The sequence below is a fragment of the Etheostoma cragini genome, chromosome 13 (assembly GCF_013103735.1).
Source record: "Etheostoma cragini isolate CJK2018 chromosome 13, CSU_Ecrag_1.0, whole genome shotgun sequence".
In the NCBI taxonomy this organism is placed as follows: Eukaryota; Metazoa; Chordata; class Actinopteri; order Perciformes; family Percidae; genus Etheostoma; species Etheostoma cragini.
Window position 1 is genome coordinate 3632679 of NC_048419.1, and position 16778 is coordinate 3649456.

The 16778-nt window shown below is 40.4% G+C and overlaps 1 protein-coding gene across 5 annotated transcripts in view; it reads right to left on the reverse strand.

The window, feature by feature from the left end:
• LOC117955263 (kinase suppressor of Ras 1-like) overlaps positions 1–16778 on the reverse strand; it is a 29961-nt gene that overhangs the window by 1818 nt on the left and 11365 nt on the right. For 2 of the 5 annotated variants that reach the window (XM_034889641.1, XM_034889644.1), the window contains exons 3-20: positions 12853–13000; positions 12272–12761; positions 10077–10258; positions 9576–9645; positions 9357–9440; positions 9078–9139; positions 8879–8988; positions 8071–8239; positions 7659–7700; positions 7292–7340; positions 7102–7165; positions 5519–5785; positions 4883–5079; positions 4346–4442; positions 3939–4072; positions 3395–3526; positions 3122–3257; positions 1855–1988 (exon numbers count right to left, since the gene is read on the reverse strand). In XM_034889641.1, the coding sequence (XP_034745532.1) occupies positions 1855–1988; positions 3122–3257; positions 3395–3526; positions 3939–4072; positions 4346–4442; positions 4883–5079; positions 5519–5785; positions 7102–7165; positions 7292–7340; positions 7659–7700; positions 8071–8239; positions 8879–8988; positions 9078–9139; positions 9357–9440; positions 9576–9645; positions 10077–10258; positions 12272–12761; positions 12853–13000 (2567 nt within the window). The remainder of the gene's footprint in view (positions 1–1854; positions 1989–3121; positions 3258–3394; positions 3527–3938; positions 4073–4345; positions 4443–4882; positions 5080–5518; positions 5786–7101; positions 7166–7291; positions 7341–7658; positions 7701–8070; positions 8240–8878; positions 8989–9077; positions 9140–9356; positions 9441–9575; positions 9646–10076; positions 10259–12271; positions 12762–12852; positions 13001–16778) is intronic. The other 3 variants (XM_034889640.1, XM_034889643.1, XM_034889642.1) reach the window with 2 other exon arrangements.

Here is a 16778-nt window from a genome sequence, read left to right on the forward strand (position 1 = left end):
TCACTACATCAAAACAGGTCAAAAAATTGTTTTAAGATTCCTTTCACAATTTGATGACAAAGCGGACCGATTTAAGTGATTTGTATTTGTAAAAAGAAGAAGCAAGTCCTGAATAAGAAGCGGAAACGTGAGAAACATGGTGCGAAAGCAAAGTTGTAATGAAGTCATGTTTCAAATGTGTAGATGGTGATTAGCAACAGGAACTGAAAGAGCTGGTCTGCTTAAAGAGAGGATGAAATCCATTCTAGTGTAGAACTGTACAGTATTACCATATACTGTACATATGGAGATGACAACATGCGAGAAATAAGTTCTAAATGTTGTTTTCTTCAAGATTTACTGGTCATCTAGTTTGTTGTAAGCATTCAAACTCTATTTTTACTTGGTTGTTTTACACTTTGGACAGCTACACTCAACTTCAGCTTAGAGCCCGACCGATAAAGGATTTTTAAGGCCGATATGATACAAATATTTGGTTATTAAAAAATCTGATATGCCGATATATCAGCAGATATTTATTTTAATTAAAAAATAAAACAGGTTTCCCTAAAATTAGTTATTTGTAGTTATTTATGAGTTCTCACTAAAATAATAATTTATTTTATAGTCACAACAGAACATCAAAATATATTGGTTCTAATTCCTCAAACTTAAGATAAGAAACTTAAACACAAACACATTAAAATTAAAAAAATAAGTGATGCCAACAGGGATGTTGTAGTGCGCCCTCTGGTGGACAAACTATGCAACGCCAACACTCGTAACATGGTTGACCGTCCGTTTTTTTTAATATTCATTTGTCAGAATAATTTATTTTTTTATTATAAATAATTCTGATGAATGACTATAACAAAAAATCTGCCATTATAAACGCCGATGCCGATAGATCGGGAAATCTCTAATATCGGTTGATAATATCGGCCCGCAGATAATATCGGTTGGGTTCTACTTCAGATGCTGTGACACAACATGGCCTGTATTTATAGGTAGATGAAAAGTAAGAACAAAAAATGAATTAACTGAGGGATCACACACTTGACGTCTTCCATGTGATGTTGCTCGCAAAATGTTTAACACGCGCACAAGGACAGAAATAAATAAAAAAAATACAACTTATCACTTTATATTAGTTTGGATCTCTCATATATGTCTTACACTCATAAAACACTTAAAGGCTCTTCATTGAGATGATCTGTAGATGATTTGTTTGTGTGTATGTGTATATGTATGTATATATATATATATGTGTGTGTGTATGTATATACAGTGTGTACACAGCATATGTATGTGTTTGTACATGTATGTGAATTTATATGCTAAAATGTGCTATGTGCTAAAGTTTTCTTTGAGATGAATAAAGTATCTATCTATCTATCTATCTAGTCATGTGTATCTCTAAAACTAAACATATGATTGCAGTTATTTCTTATTATACATTTTTCTGTCAAAAAGGGTGTTGTGTGACAATAAATAAATTAAACGCTACTATTCACATTTACACATATAAACCACATAGTTCACATTTCATTAGAGAGCAAGCAACAGCCGAGCTGAGACGAGCTGTGCTTTGGTGCAGTGTATTTAGGTCACGCGTGACGGTGAACAGAAATTATGAAAAACTTAACCTTGTGTTATATATAATGTCATTTATAAACAAGACTCAGTAACCCTAACCCTCTGAAGGCTTCAGTCCCTTTTTTGTAGAGTTTGGAGTCAAAGACTAATAGGAGCCTCACCGCCAAACGATTGTACCACAAGGAACCAGAAAATATCCAATAACACATACATACGGTATATATATTATTTTCCACACGTCCAGTGTCTTCCCATTGTCCATTATTTCTGGATACCTACTCTGCAGACTTCCAGAAGTGTCCAGGGTGGGAGAGCCTGCGGTTGAGTTTGGGCAGCTTCTCAAGCATGTCGGCCAGCTGGGTGAAGGTGGGCCTGTCTCTCAGGTCGTACGCCCAGCAGGCAGAGAGGATCTCCTGAGACGACAAACCACTCAGTCAATGCACCTGAGGACCCACTGAGCCATGCATTCACTTTGCTGGGGCCAAACAGTTTTGACCTGATTCAATTCTTCCACCATACATGTGTGCCGATTGGATTTGTATGGCGATTTTCATTTATTGCCATTCTAGAAGTATTGCGATTCGATAGTACAGAGTATTGTAATTTTCTTTTCCTAATTAAAAAAAAAAAAAAAAAAATCGAACACTTCTAGAGACACTATATCATTAAACATTTCTAAAAACTTGGGTGCACAGTTGGTAGAGCTACCTAGAGTTATTATTATTGGTAGAGCTACCTAGAGTTATTATTTCAAAAGGCCTTTTAACAGTCATAGTTTTTATTTGAGTCTTATGGTGTTTTATCGCTATTTGTTTATTTTGTTGTATTCTGGGAACTGTTTTTAACTCCTTGCTACTGCAGCACTGAGATTTCATTTGAAATGTAAAGGGCATTATAAATAAAATGTATTATTATTATTATTAGAGTTTACTCTTTGACACAGAGGACCAGGGTTCGACTCCAACATGTGGCCCTTTGCTGCATGTCTCTCTCTCCTTTCATGTCTTCAACTGTCCTATCAAAATAAAGGCTGAAAAGGCCCCTTAAAAAGAATCTTCTAAAAACGTATTGTTTTCTAAGAAGAATGCACATCCCATATCAGTCATCAACATGGCAGTCAGTCTGACATTTATTTCATTTGTACAGAACGTGGGTATATTCTGCATTTTCTGCTTTTGTTGTTTTGCTGGAAACGGATAGAATGTAGTCGGCGTCAGTATTACCGTATAAACAAAAAACTATTAAGGAGAATTATGGTTAAAAAATACATCAATATAATATTGATCCTAGGTGAAACTAAACCTTGTTCAAAAATTTTTGAAGAAAAAAATCAGGATACATTCAATTCTTTCTTTTTTTTTTTTTTTACCCCTACACTCGCTGAACTGGAGATGAACGATGACCATAAAAAGTGTGGCAACATCTTCCCACCTGTCCATCACTAGAGCACGGCTGAGGATTTGCCACTATTATACAGGCACAACAAAAAGACAAACAAGACATTTTCTTAGAGACTGACACGCCGTGTGCTTGTGTTTGAACTCACAGTGACCTCCTTGCCGAGGCTGATCTCCGCCAAGACCTTCCTTATGCCCTCTCCGCTCCCCACCTGCCAGATGGTAGCTTCCACATGCTGGTTGGTGATGGGCCAGTCCCTAGCTTGAAGCTCATACCAAATGGTGCTTAAAGGAGAAAAAAAGTATGATCATACTGTCAACTCTCTCAATAAAGTAAGCTTGTTTTAGTCAAACACGTGGGACACAACAGTAGGTCTCCAGTGCTTAAACTAAGTTAAGAAAGATGAGTGTGCAGAACTTACCCGAAGGCGTACACATCTGCTGCGGTGGAAAAAGGAAGGCGGTCCTCGTTGTTACCTGGGCTCATCCTGCACACAATCTCTGGTGCAAGGTAACAAATCCAGCCATGTGGAAGTTTGAGTTTGTTTTCACGCCTGGAAGAAAAAAAAAAAGGGTATATATATTTGTCAGTAACAAATCAATGGAGTGGAAAATCTGAGTGGAGAGATGCATTAAATGGAGTGGAAAATGCATTAACTAAATGCAGTCTATTTCCAACTTCTGTGAACAAAGGCTATTCATGAAGCCATACACAAAGGGAGTATAACATTAGCAAGCTGTGTGCTCAAAACGTACGTAAAACAAAGAGTGTGCTGGAAAGTATTCAGATTTTAAAATCAGCAGAGTTCAGCCTTTGCAAAAGGGATATACCTGCAGGACTGGAGCCACTGTGGACGGCAGCAATTATTACAAATCACTGGACCTCCCCAGGTAATAGCAGTGTGGTGTGAAGAGCACTTTGGCTGAGGTTGTGTTTTTAAGGCCTCCTGAGTGGCGTTTTCTTACCTCCCCTCCTGAACAACTCCAGAGATCCCAAACAGCCCGAAGTCAGTGATTATGACTTTATTGGTATCATGAAAAACGTTCTTTGACTTCAAGTCCTTGTGAACAATTCCTTTAGCGTGCAGATAGCCCATTCCCTGTGCCGGAGGACAAAGGGACAGTTTGAGTCTTTTTGCTGTGGCATTGGTTTTTCATACACATAAAGATTTGGTCTGAATTGAAAACATCCTCTTGGAAAATGAATTACATACAAAGAAAACAAAAATGGAAAATGATTTAATAAACACTATCATTTCAATATATTTGGCTTTGTTATATTATTCCCTGTTTCTTATAATGAAAGTCAGTTCGTGGACATGCAACGTGGCTTCATCAATGAGAGGTCTGAATACATGTTGAAGAAAAAATACCTTTACAATCTCCTGAGCAATTTGTCTTGTCTTATTAATATCCAGAGTGTTCTTAGTGTCTCGAACAACTGAATACAGTGTCCTCCCTTTGCAGAAACTGTGGTGAGAGAGAAGAAAAGAATCAATTCAAGATCCAAACATATGTCTCAAAGGTTAAAATTATGTCAGAGTAGGGCTGGTCAATTAGGAAGAAAAAAATCATAACCGCAATTATTTTTGGTCAATAATTAAATCACGACTATTTAACACAATATCTCATTGACTTTTGGAAAAAAATTGCAATTATTACATTTTAAAAACAGTAAAACAATTGCGTAAATCAACAGTGAAAACACCTTAAATTGAATGTGAAATTTCCTTTTTCATTCAGTACACTAGACAAAATAAGAGTTCATTTGCAAAATGTGATGTGCAAAATAATTTTCGATAGTCTGTTTTTTTGTGATTGTTAGGCGTCTGAAATCGTAACCCCGATTGAAATTCAATTAATTGCACAGCCCTATTTCAGAGGTGAGTTTGAGATATTTCTACTCTCACCTGGTGATGATGGCTAAGTGGGGCGGAGCCATGCAGGCCCCCATGAAGAGGACCACGTTCTCGTGCCTGGTCTGTCTGTAGTTCATCACCTCCTTCTTAAAGAGCTTCAGATGGTCCTGATTGTTCCCATCAATCTCAAGGAGTCGGATAGCCACCTCGCCGTGCCACCGACCTTTGTGCACTTTGCCCCAGCGGCCCTGCATCAACAGACAACAAGAGCCTTTTGAAGTGCCTATGATACATACGTACACATTAACAATTTTATTTTTTCTTTACAAAAAAACATAAAACTTGCAATATGAACCGCCAATAAACGATGACACAGGAGTGTGTGCACTGCAATATTTCAGACCACTCAACAAAATAGAAACAAAAAGGACAATAAACCAGATAAACATATGTATAAATGACAACACCATAAGCCCATCATAGGCGTCTCTCCCCACCACAAAGCTTTTTAGGAGCCCTCCAGAAAGTTCAGGTCCTTTCCCCATTTTCTAGCATAGACATCCAACCTGGAAAACCATCTCCCCAGAACAAATAATCTTCCTGTATGGTGTCTGGGTCCCTGCAATCCGACATAGGTTATCACGATACATACTGTATATTGTTTAACATTCAGGTCAGATTTCTCACCTTTCCTATGAGTTCTCCGAGGTCAAGCTGCTCAAAAGGGATGTCCCACTCCTGCAGGTAGACGCTGGTCTGACTGGCCTTGCGGGAGATGGGGCCCTTCCACTGGTTTCCCCGAGAGCTGGGCAGATCATCCAGCTCGTCGCACTCACCGTCTGAGCCCACGTTCATCCTCATGTCCTCTTCCCCATCTTCCCCTTCGTCTTCGTCCTCGTTATCGTCCTCCGCGTCGGGGTCTTCGTCTTCAACCTCAATTTCCTCCTCCCCTTCCTGCGAGAGTTTGGCGACGGCTTTGTAAATCTATTTAGCTTACTTAGTGGCAATATTCGGACGAATTAAGACTACGTTTCTACAGCAAAAATGACATATAGCATCTGCATCTTCCTATCGGATGGGTATACATGTGGTCTTATAGGGTGACTCAATATATTCGATAAATGTGAGCCATCATTGACTTATAAGTAGGGTAGAGCTGGGACAATTGAAAAGTGGGACGGATGAAACATTCCAGTTTTCATGACTTCCTTAGGTCTGGACATAGAGCATGTTAACCTGTGGAGACTGACGGGTTGGGGGGCGTGATTTCGATGTCCAGTGGTCTAACCCATGTAAAAACCTAGTGAAACAACATTTTCCCCACTAGAAACATGATATAAATAGAAAAACCTACTGTTCTAGATATAAAAACGGTCAAATAATTCACAGTGAATGCTATTTCACTAACCGCTTCAAATTAGTTCTTAAAAGACATTCACAAAGACGCACAGCCCTGCAACAATCCATCTAAACTAACACATTTTGGAAGCACCAGCCATGATATACAGTAAAATAATAAAGTCGTGGGAAGTTTATATGGCTTAAACTGCATGTTTCATATGTCCCCGCATGCTGTTTCATTCGTCCCGTCCAGGAGGGACAGATAAAACATTAAGCACGTCCTAGTTTTGTGGTATTAACTCCTGAACAGTTTTGTTCGAAGCTGAAAATGCAGCTGTATTTGACAGACGACAGGTGTAGGTTGCTACTGACAAAATATTAGCTTTCAGTGCGATTTGACCGCTTTGTAAATTTACGTTTAATTTAAAAAGTGTTTCAACTGTCCCGGCTCTCCCCCACTATATTTTGGTCTCCAGCTCTGCAGTGATATTTACATGTCAGCAAGACAACAGAGCACCAGCATCATCCCAACAGGTCAAACCGGATTTGAACAAATGTCAGTGGAGCTTTGTTTTTGGTCAACACCAGGCCATTCATGTTAGAATGTGTTTACAAGAAACATGACTGTCTGGTTTGACGGCTGTTTTTTTTTTTTTTTTTTACCTTGGTGCCATAACAAACATCCATTCAGAATGAGACAGTTTGTCTGTCATGGGTCAACATCACCGTTTTTAGCTTTGTCTGGTTAACAGACTATCGTAGTCTTTCTGCCTATCAACCCATCTTATTAATATCTGCTACCTTTGATGGATGACAGTATTAGTCCCTGAACGTCTGAATGGGATGCAAAGATACTTTTAGAAAATATGACTCTGAACAACCTCATTATACTGACGGTAAAACCTGTAGTTTCTGGACTGCAACATTACCTCTTCATCCTCATCTTCTACCAGGTCAGCATGTATGTCATCCACTGATTGTTCTATCTCACTGCTGTGATACAGAAAATTGATATCAGAGTGGTACAAACCAAGAAAAATAAAACAAAGTATTGAGTGAACTTTATTATAAATACTGCATATATATCTACTGTACAGTATATATAAATAAATGTCTTACAGAGTGTCTTGGAGGACTTCAGGGTGCAAATGGGCAGGACTGGAGACATCTGTAGAGAAGATTAAAATGGTTCAGGAAGGAATGAGGTGAGCAAAAACTCGCCATTACGTTCCCCCGTTTCCCAATAGGAAGGCCTCATCCCACCACATGCAGAAGATGACTGCTCATGCATTTTCCCACAACCACCAGCAGATGGTGTCAGAAGGTTGTTAGGTGTTGACATGCAATCCTAGTGCTGGCACACAGTGAAACACAGCTACAGTTAAGTGCGACAACCCTAAAAGCAAACATGCAGAGGACAGGGAAAACGACAGTACGGGGGAATCTAAGGTTTGAAGAGTGGACAGCATGACACTTTGGGACTCACCGGGGAAGATAAACTGCTGTCTATGCTGAAAGTAACAGGCAGCTTTTGAACACAAAAAAGAAGAAGAAGAGGGAAAGACCGACAAGCATGGCAGGGAGAGAGACTCTTGGTTAGAGAAGCTTCACATTAACAGATCTTGTTAAAAAAAAGCACAGTTCTTCAGTGTTAATGTCATATATGGAGAGAGAGAGAGAGAGAGAGAGAGAGAGAGAGAGAAAGGTTGTTTGTGGCTTATACTATTAAATACTGTTAAACTGGAAAAGTGGTTTCAGGAAAATAATCTATATAATTAAGAGAAATTAAGATCATAAACGTTAAGATACACATTTTATCACGTACAGTATATGTTTTCTGGATTTGTTTGTGTTTGTCAGGCTATCTGGACTCGTGGATTTCCACCTGTGTCTCTTACCTGGGAAGTTAAAACGGTTGTCCCGATGGCCTTTGGGCGAGGGGTTGGGTGGTGGCGTGGCGCTGGGAGGGTTGCTCTGCTGGAAGGGTGCGGGGGACGAAGGTGTGGACGAGGTGGTGGAGGACGGATTGCTGCTGGAGTCCAGCTGGTTCAGCACCGGGGGATGATCCTGGTGGGGCAGAGATGGATACCAACAATGATCAAGAGTTGATATTTGAGGTGACTTTCCCACTTTGCTTTACTTTTATTTTTACATCGCAGCAGTCAATGTGATTTCAAGGAAAACCTGCTGGATTGTGTTATGGCAGAGATAAGAATTGCATGATGGCATAACATGGGGTGAGCTTCACTAATGTTTTTAAAGGGCGGATGGCAAAAAAGACGGAAAAAGCCAATGGCAAAGTGACTTGCAGAACTATTTGTCTTGTAGCTTCCAAAGAAACACATGTAGAATTGAATTAGAGAGGTTTTCTGTCCAAATATTGTCTTAATTTTCACACATACACATATATCTGTTTGGTACATACATACATACATACATACATACATATATATATTATATATATATACACACACACACACACACACACACACACACACACACACACAAACGCTTAAGATGGAGATACAACTCTAGACTGGTATTTTTGTGGCATTCTACGCTATGGCTTATCTAGTTCATTTCCAGGTATCATAGTTTGCAATTCCACAATGATTCAGTGATGTTTTATAAGTCTACACAAAGGAATACTGTTTGCTGTGATGCAGAACTCCTAAGCCATTTAGATTTTATATATATTTATTTTACCTTTTTTGTAATGGCCTTTGGCAGTGTTCCAAACTGCGGCGCTTCTGGCGGCCGGTCCACAGGATTGTTTATATCAGACGGAACGGACTCAGTCCTCCTTATTTTGGCGACTGGAAAAGAAATTGGAAGTGTCACAATGTCTATGCACAGTGCACTGCGTCCACTGAATCATGCAGATTGAGAAAAGAACAAAGCTTACTTGGTAGAAAGGAGATTCTGCAGGATGGGGCTTCCTTTGTGCATTTGTTGTGACACTTTAACCTGCACAGATAGTAGAGAGTATCAGTATATGGCACCTAAAACACTCCTGTGGTCCAGTTCCATGCACTCTCAGGACCAAGGATTGAATCCTGTCAGAGCTCTTGTGTTTCCTTAACCGGCATTTCTAACACGCTACTGTTCTACTGTCTTAGTCAATAACAAAAACACTTAAAAGTTGATTGACGTACCCTTTAAAAAAAGAAAGCGCTTAACTCACCGACAGTGTTTGCACTTAACCCCAAACATCATGTTCTTCTGGCACACCTGACATGTCTGGGACAGCCAGGACTTGGTTGAAAACCTACATAAAACACAAGAAATGCTATCAAACCTATAATATTCTTTGGTATTTCATTAATAACACATCTGGTGTGTTAGATACTGTATATTAAGACATAAGCTTAGGATAGGCGGTGTATGTGAGCAAAACATCTACCTGTGTGTGACGGCTAAGCCAATGTCCCTTCTCACTGCTTGTGGGGAGCTGCGATGCCCTGCTATGTTATCTAGCCAGGGGAAGAGAGAGAGGGAAGGACGGGAAGAAGGAGAGAAAGATCAGAGGAAGGATTAAGTTATGTTGAGAAAGAATTTGGTATATAATGATCCGGGTAGTTAATCACAATTTAACTTTAACAATTCAGATTTTGTCATTAGAACAGTGTCAGCCCACATTTGGGGTGTGATTCCCACACATTGAAATGCTTCAGATGTTTGGTCACGTGCAAGCACTAATACAAACACACACACACACACACACACACTCACACACGCACACGCACATAAATGCATATGAAATAAAGATGAGGAGTAAGAACTTTTCAGACCCAATCAAACCATCTATTCTTATTCATCACGGGTCTAATTGGATAAACAGACTATTTATGACACATCATATGTGGATATTGTCCAGAAAAGCACACACAGGTGCATGACTCACTCTTAATGGTGCTGTGCTCCTCCAGGAGGGTGGGCGTGCCAGGCAGGGTGTAAGAAGCGGTGGTGGTAGCCGGGGTGACTCCTGGGGTACGCGCTGACGTGACGGGGTAACGAGAAGGCGAGTCCTCACATCCGTTCCCGTTAACTTGCATATTCAGTAACAACTTATTCTTTTTAACACACCTGGAGAGATGATAAGCAAAAGAAAAAAAATGGAATCTCGGTGTTTTCTTAACTTGCATTTCTGACGCGCTAGACTGGGTGCAGAGCAGGTCCGCAGCATTGCTTCAACACCGGACTGATCTGTATAAGGCATGTTATGTAAGGGCTAGAGAGAGTACCTAAATAGCATTGGCACGGGATAAAAAGGGTGACAACCCTAACACCCAAACTCAAGTCACAAGCAGTGGCATCATTATATACACACACACACATGCAAACACATGTGAGTATTCCTAGTTTGAAAAATCATCAATTTGTCTAATTTTATCTGATCAGACCTCAACTTTTATTTCATCAGAACTCTGACTGTTTTCCAATCGTCATTGTAATACACCATTCAGTGTACGAAGACAGGATATATTAGCAGGATTGTGTGTGTGTGTGTGTGTGTGTGTGGGTGTGTGTGTGTGTGTGTGTCTGTCTTTGGATCTATGACAGCTATATTTAATTCTGCTGCCTATGCCGTTTTTTTTCTCTTTCACAAAAGCTTCCATAAACATACAGGATATTATGGATAAACATGTGGCTTGTTTGTGTATGTGCCTCCAATCACAATAGAGAGAACAAATATATGAGAGAGAGAGAGAGAGAGAGAGAGAGAGAGAGAGAGAGAGAGAGAGAGAGAGAGAGAGAGAGAGAGAGAGAGAGAGAGAGAGAGAGAGAGAGAGAGAGAGAGAGAGAGAGAGAGAGAGAGAGAGAGAGAGAGAGAGAGAGAGAGAGAGAGAGAGATTGTGTGTGTCTCTCCACCTCTGAGCATTAGTCCTAGGAAAACCTTCCTGTTTTGACATGAGTCATAATCTCTGGGAATCTGTGGGGGGGGGGGGGATTAGCTTTACTCATACAGCAGGAGCAAAGGAGCAACAGGCAGGATGTGAAAGGATGTGAGAGAGGAAGAAGGAGAGAGGGGGAATGCGAGTGTTTCTGAGGAAAGCTCTGCTTCTGTCCTGACACAGTGTAAGACTGAGGTGAGAACCAGACACTGCAAAACTGCTTTTAAGAAAACTGCACCAGCAACTGTTTTCATCAGTAGGAGACAAGAAACATGAGGCTGCAAAAGTAACCCAATAACCTTTATACCACCTTTATCGTGCTCGTTTAAGCAGGTTACAGAACCCACTCCTGCTGTCTGTTCCCTCCATTTGCCCATTGGGCGGGGAATTATTACAGGTTAATTGTCTAATTTTTACAGAGCTCATACACATCGTATCCACCTGTATACAATTATTAATTACAGTCGTCTTACCAACTGTCAAGAAAAATCTAAAGCGTCTTAATAAATGGACATTGGTATGAAACAGGGGGAAAAAAAATCTAATGATTCCAGTTTAGTTGTTAAATCAAATACAATTATGAATTCCTATTTATCCATAAAATTGTTGCCAATTAATTTTGTGTGGCTCAATTAACCACTTCCCCAATTAAACAAACTACTACTACTACTACTACTAATACGACTACTGTATGTCAGTAAGAATGAATTGTATTGCTTCATCTATTAGTCATGGATTAGCAGAACTTGCAGTAGACTCCAGTAAACAATAAATCTGCTAGAATAAATTGAGATTTGAGAAAAATTTAAGCTTGGATCTTAACAGGACATTTGTAGTAACGTCAATGGATCCTTCAATTAGAAATATGTAGACTCGTCTTACCCTATTAAGTAAAATAATAAAGGAATTAAGGTGTAAATCTCAAATGAGACCTCAGGATTTGATAATGCCTGAATAATATAGTCAGAGAAGTGCAAAAACAATGCGAGCTAACTAAAAGATACTGTAGCTCTCCTCTCACAACACTTTCCTCCCACACTCCCTGATGCCCCATGCTAACAAAGCCAACAGCGGAGGTCTGTTACAATCACAATGTGATCTGAGGATTCCCATCTAGTTCTAGTCTGACCTACTTATGAAAATCTCTTGTCAGGGGTGAATTCTGCAAGAGTACGTTAGATTAAACAGCTTTGTGAGCACCTACTTGTTGGTGGGTGGGTCCTCGATGCGGTTGCCCAGCTGGGACTCGTGGCTTTTGCTGCGCGTCAGGGTGATGTTGGGAAGTAGGTGCAGAACTTTGCGGGACGGAGGTGGAGGGGTGCATGGGGGCTTCAGTCGGTGACGCCTCTTTGACGGCGGAGTTATGGGTGGGGTGGAAGTGTGTCCGTGGAGCCGAGCTGTGCGAGCTAAGGACATCGGGAAGGGATCTGTAAGAGGGCTTTCACTGTAGGAGTAAGATGCCAGCGCCTCAGGCGTGGGCACCCCGGACACAGAGCCCGAGCGAGGATGAGGGAAGGTAGCGCAGGGGGTGGAGGGTGTGGACTGGATGGCGGATGGGCGGGCGAGAGGTGAGGGACTGTGAGAGCGGAGTGGAGTTCCCAGGCTGGTTAGCTGGTCTGCAGTCAGTAGAGAACCACTGTCCCTCCTTGAGGGCTCAGACAGCCAGAGACCGCCGTCGTCCCTCAGCTCTCCTCCTGGACGGCAGACAACATGGAAAAACACCATGAATAGAAAGAATGAGAAGAATACAATGCGATGCACGCTGATCACGGAGTAAACACATACCTGATTCAGTGGCACTCTTTAGACAGGAGAGGGCAGCACTGAGCCTGGCACACTCTTCTGAACTGGACCCAAGTCTTTGCAGTGTATCCCTCACCTGAACACCTGACATCTGCAGTAAGGCATCCAGAGACAACTTTGCTTCCACTACCTGCACAGGAGCAATACCAAGAAAAAGAAAAGGTTTGAGAGCTCAATAACTACATAATTAAGAGTAAAAACACAAGCAATATACATGATGTATCAGTGGGAAACAATCAGCAGGTATAGCACTAAGGAGAAATCAGTTACAGTGTCTAAATGGTCTTCAGGCTGTTGGTGATTATTTGCTAAACCTTCTCCTGTATCTAAAACTTAACTCCATAATACAACTCTTGACATTTGTGCCACAGGAGAAAGCAAAGAGACTCTTGAAGTCTCTCTCTCTCTCTGGTTTAAATAACATTAAAAAAAAACTTGTTAGAAAACTTCCAACACAGCAGTGGTCTTAACACCATCGCCTGCAGCAGGCTGGAAGTCAGTATTAAAAGGGCAGTTCTTTACAGTATTAAATAGGTCACAAAATCCTTTGACTCGCTCTGTTCCTGGAAATCGGTGGTAATCCTGTGTGTTTGGGGAATTTATCATATCGTTTCTTCCTTTTATGTGGCTGTGCGGATTATTTGGTACTACAGCTGTAGTATGAGCCTGTAGTAGAAGGTAGTAGTAAACACAAAAGGTAGGACTTGGGTCCAGCAAGTCTGAGCAATATTGTCTGTTTGGGAGTCAGTTGTGATCATTCAGATTCACTCAGGATTTCCTAACATGTATGCAATGGATGAAGTAAAGAGCTGTCTTTAGAAAGAATGATCCGTACACAGGGTGAAGGAAACAATGACAGCAGTTAACATGAAGACAACAGACATCACACAAAACAACATTGTGCAAGTACATTAGAAAGGCTAAATCTGAGTAGGAGGCAGTCTGAGTAGAGCTGGCAGGCTACAAATTATGAGAATAACACTCAGACGAGACACAGATACATGGCTGCTGGGACTGAATACACTGCTACTTAGTTCGACTTGCAATCACATTTCCCCCCCAAGTAGATACACATTATGTGACAACATGCAAACAACTAGTAATTGACTACTTATCAAATTATAATGTAAATAGACTCTTTTATCGTACAATGAAGAGAGTGAGAGAGAGAAAGAGGGTACTGGAAGAGTTCTTTTTTAACTATTAGACAGCAAACAGTGCTCACAATCAACAATGAAACACGCCTTTTCACACTGAACAGTGTGATTGTGTATCTGTAATTAACAAATATATAGGACATTTTCTGCAGCAAAAATGAATTTGAATACAATTGTAACTTTGATCCAACTTTGCTTGATAGCCATTGAGATCATTCATAGTATTTAGAACAACCTTTATTAAAAAAGGAAGATCCGTTGCCGGTATGCAATACATGTAAGAACAATTTGTAAAGGTCCTATGACATGGTGGTCTTTGGATGCTTTTATATAGACCTTAGTGGTCCCCTAAAACCACATCTGAAGTCTCTTTCTCAAAACTTCTGCCTTGTTGCAGAATTACAGCCACTAGAGCCAGTCCCACAATCTGCTTAGTTTATGCCATTGCTGAGTCTGTAGCTTCTGAGGAGGAGGGGGGTTGGGGCAAGGTGGAGGCTGGGGGGTGTGGCCTTGACCAACTGCCACTTTGCTTGTTTGATAGCCTTGATGTTTCTCTCTCATGGGTGGGTCAAATTCTCTAGGCAAGCAAAGCAGAGAAAGGGGAGGTAACCTTTAAACTTTAAGCTCAGGTGGGCTGATCTGGAATCTTGCCCCTTATGACCTCATAAGGGGGCAAGATTCCAGATCAGCCCATCTGAGCTTAAATTTTCTCAAAGGCAGAACAGGATGATCCAGGGCTCAGTTTACAGCTATCACAATTTCTAGCCACTGGGGGACCATAGGCAGGCTGGGGGAAACGTATATCAATGTTAAAAAATGTACATAGTGAAATTTCCATGCCATGGGACCTTTACGCTAATTCCACATACTCCCACATCAGTTTCCTCTCATTTCCATTGGTTACACAGTATGCACACCACAATCAGAATAGTTGGAATGGAATAGAAAAGAATAGCTGAGGATCAGGTGGTTGAAAACATAAACTGAAGCTATGTGGATACAGAGCTACACGCCTGAGGTTTTTACTGTTTATTTTATATTTAGTTACTGAGGCAGTAGGCAAAATGACAGCGCAAACAGTGTGTGGATCACAGAGGGATTTAGTGGAGATAGTCTTGTGAGTTTAGAATGTTTTTCTGACATGGGAAGTACACAACCGCTTATCAGTCAGGTTAAACTCTTGCTCTGAGAGGGCAAACACTGATCACACAACTAGGGCAACCTCCCACAGTCATGTGTACACTGTAAGCAAAAGAAAACAAACATGCAAACGCGCACACACATCTGCTATCCTATCCTCATGGTATGATACAACGAAAACAGTCAGAGGTCTGATAGCTGATTGATCAGAACAGATCAAATTAGAGAAATTAATCATTTTTCTAACTATGAATGCTCACATGGGTTTGCATGCGTGTGGGTATAAACCACAGAGATGACACTGTTCGTGACTTGAGTTTGGGTGTTAAGGTTGTCACACAAACACACACACAAACACACACACACACACACACACACACAATGTTCAAAAGCAGCTGTGGGCCCTCTCCTCCCACCTACACACTCACTCATAATAACATTACATTACAGGCACCGTGAACAGCATAGCTTGCATACATGCCTGCACTACTGCGGGCCTCCTTGATACAGTATTATTGGTCTGTATAGTTATGTATGTGTGCACAGCCATTATCATTACATGGTTATTGAGTACATATTAAGCCTAAGGTGTTAGGTCATAAGGCCCCTTACAGTTTGACATTTTAGAAGTCTTCAGGATATAATACTTACATTTGCATACTTTAGGTAGACATAGAACTAATAAATGTACCTCTGAAGGTTATCATACAAACAGACATTCACCCAGGCAAAATGTACATTAAAACTCTATTTTTGGTCATATTTTACAATTTTGGGATATTTCTATTCTCATATGGGCAATGGTTAAAATGCTTTGGCAATCTTTTATCTTAAAGCAATATAAAAGATACACAGGCATAATTATTTAGTTCCATAAAGACACATTTAAGCCAACATGGAATCCACATGCTTGATTAACAATAAATCTAATAAAAATAACAATAACTAAATGTAATCAATGTAATGTTTTTGGACCGGCCATTCCATATTTAGGATGATAAATGTTATGCACTGTAGAAATCTCAATCTAATCATGTTTGATCTAAATGGGTCCTCAACAAGCCATGACGGGTTGACATCTTTTTGGGAAAGCCCAGGTTGTGTACAACACATACAAATGTTCAATTTTACTATCAAAAACTCACAGACTTTAACAGGAAAGTTGGTGAGTTTAAAGCTGAAAAGCAAACAGAGCACTCAGCATGATTGATATGACTAAGCCATATACAGAAGACAAATAATCAGATATGGAGAAAAAAAAAAAGACAGTAAAAACAAAACAAAAACCGAGCTCAAGCTAGGGACATATTAAAGAATAACAAGTGCAGAAAGAATTAAAATAAGCAGGTTACGGTAAGGTTGCAAAACAAAGAAAAACAGACAAGAACAATACAAACATACGGTCGATGAGAGGTATTTAAAGATTTTACAGCAGCGCAGGAAGGGGAGCATTAAACAAATCGCGTGGTGGAATGAGAATTGGACTAAACTTGCGAAATAAGGAATTTAATTAATTTTTTTAAGGGGTGAATAAGCTGTTGGATGCTGGTGTAAGGAGAAGTGGAGATCCAGAAGACACTCAACAGAAGACTGTTACCTCATAAGTCAGAA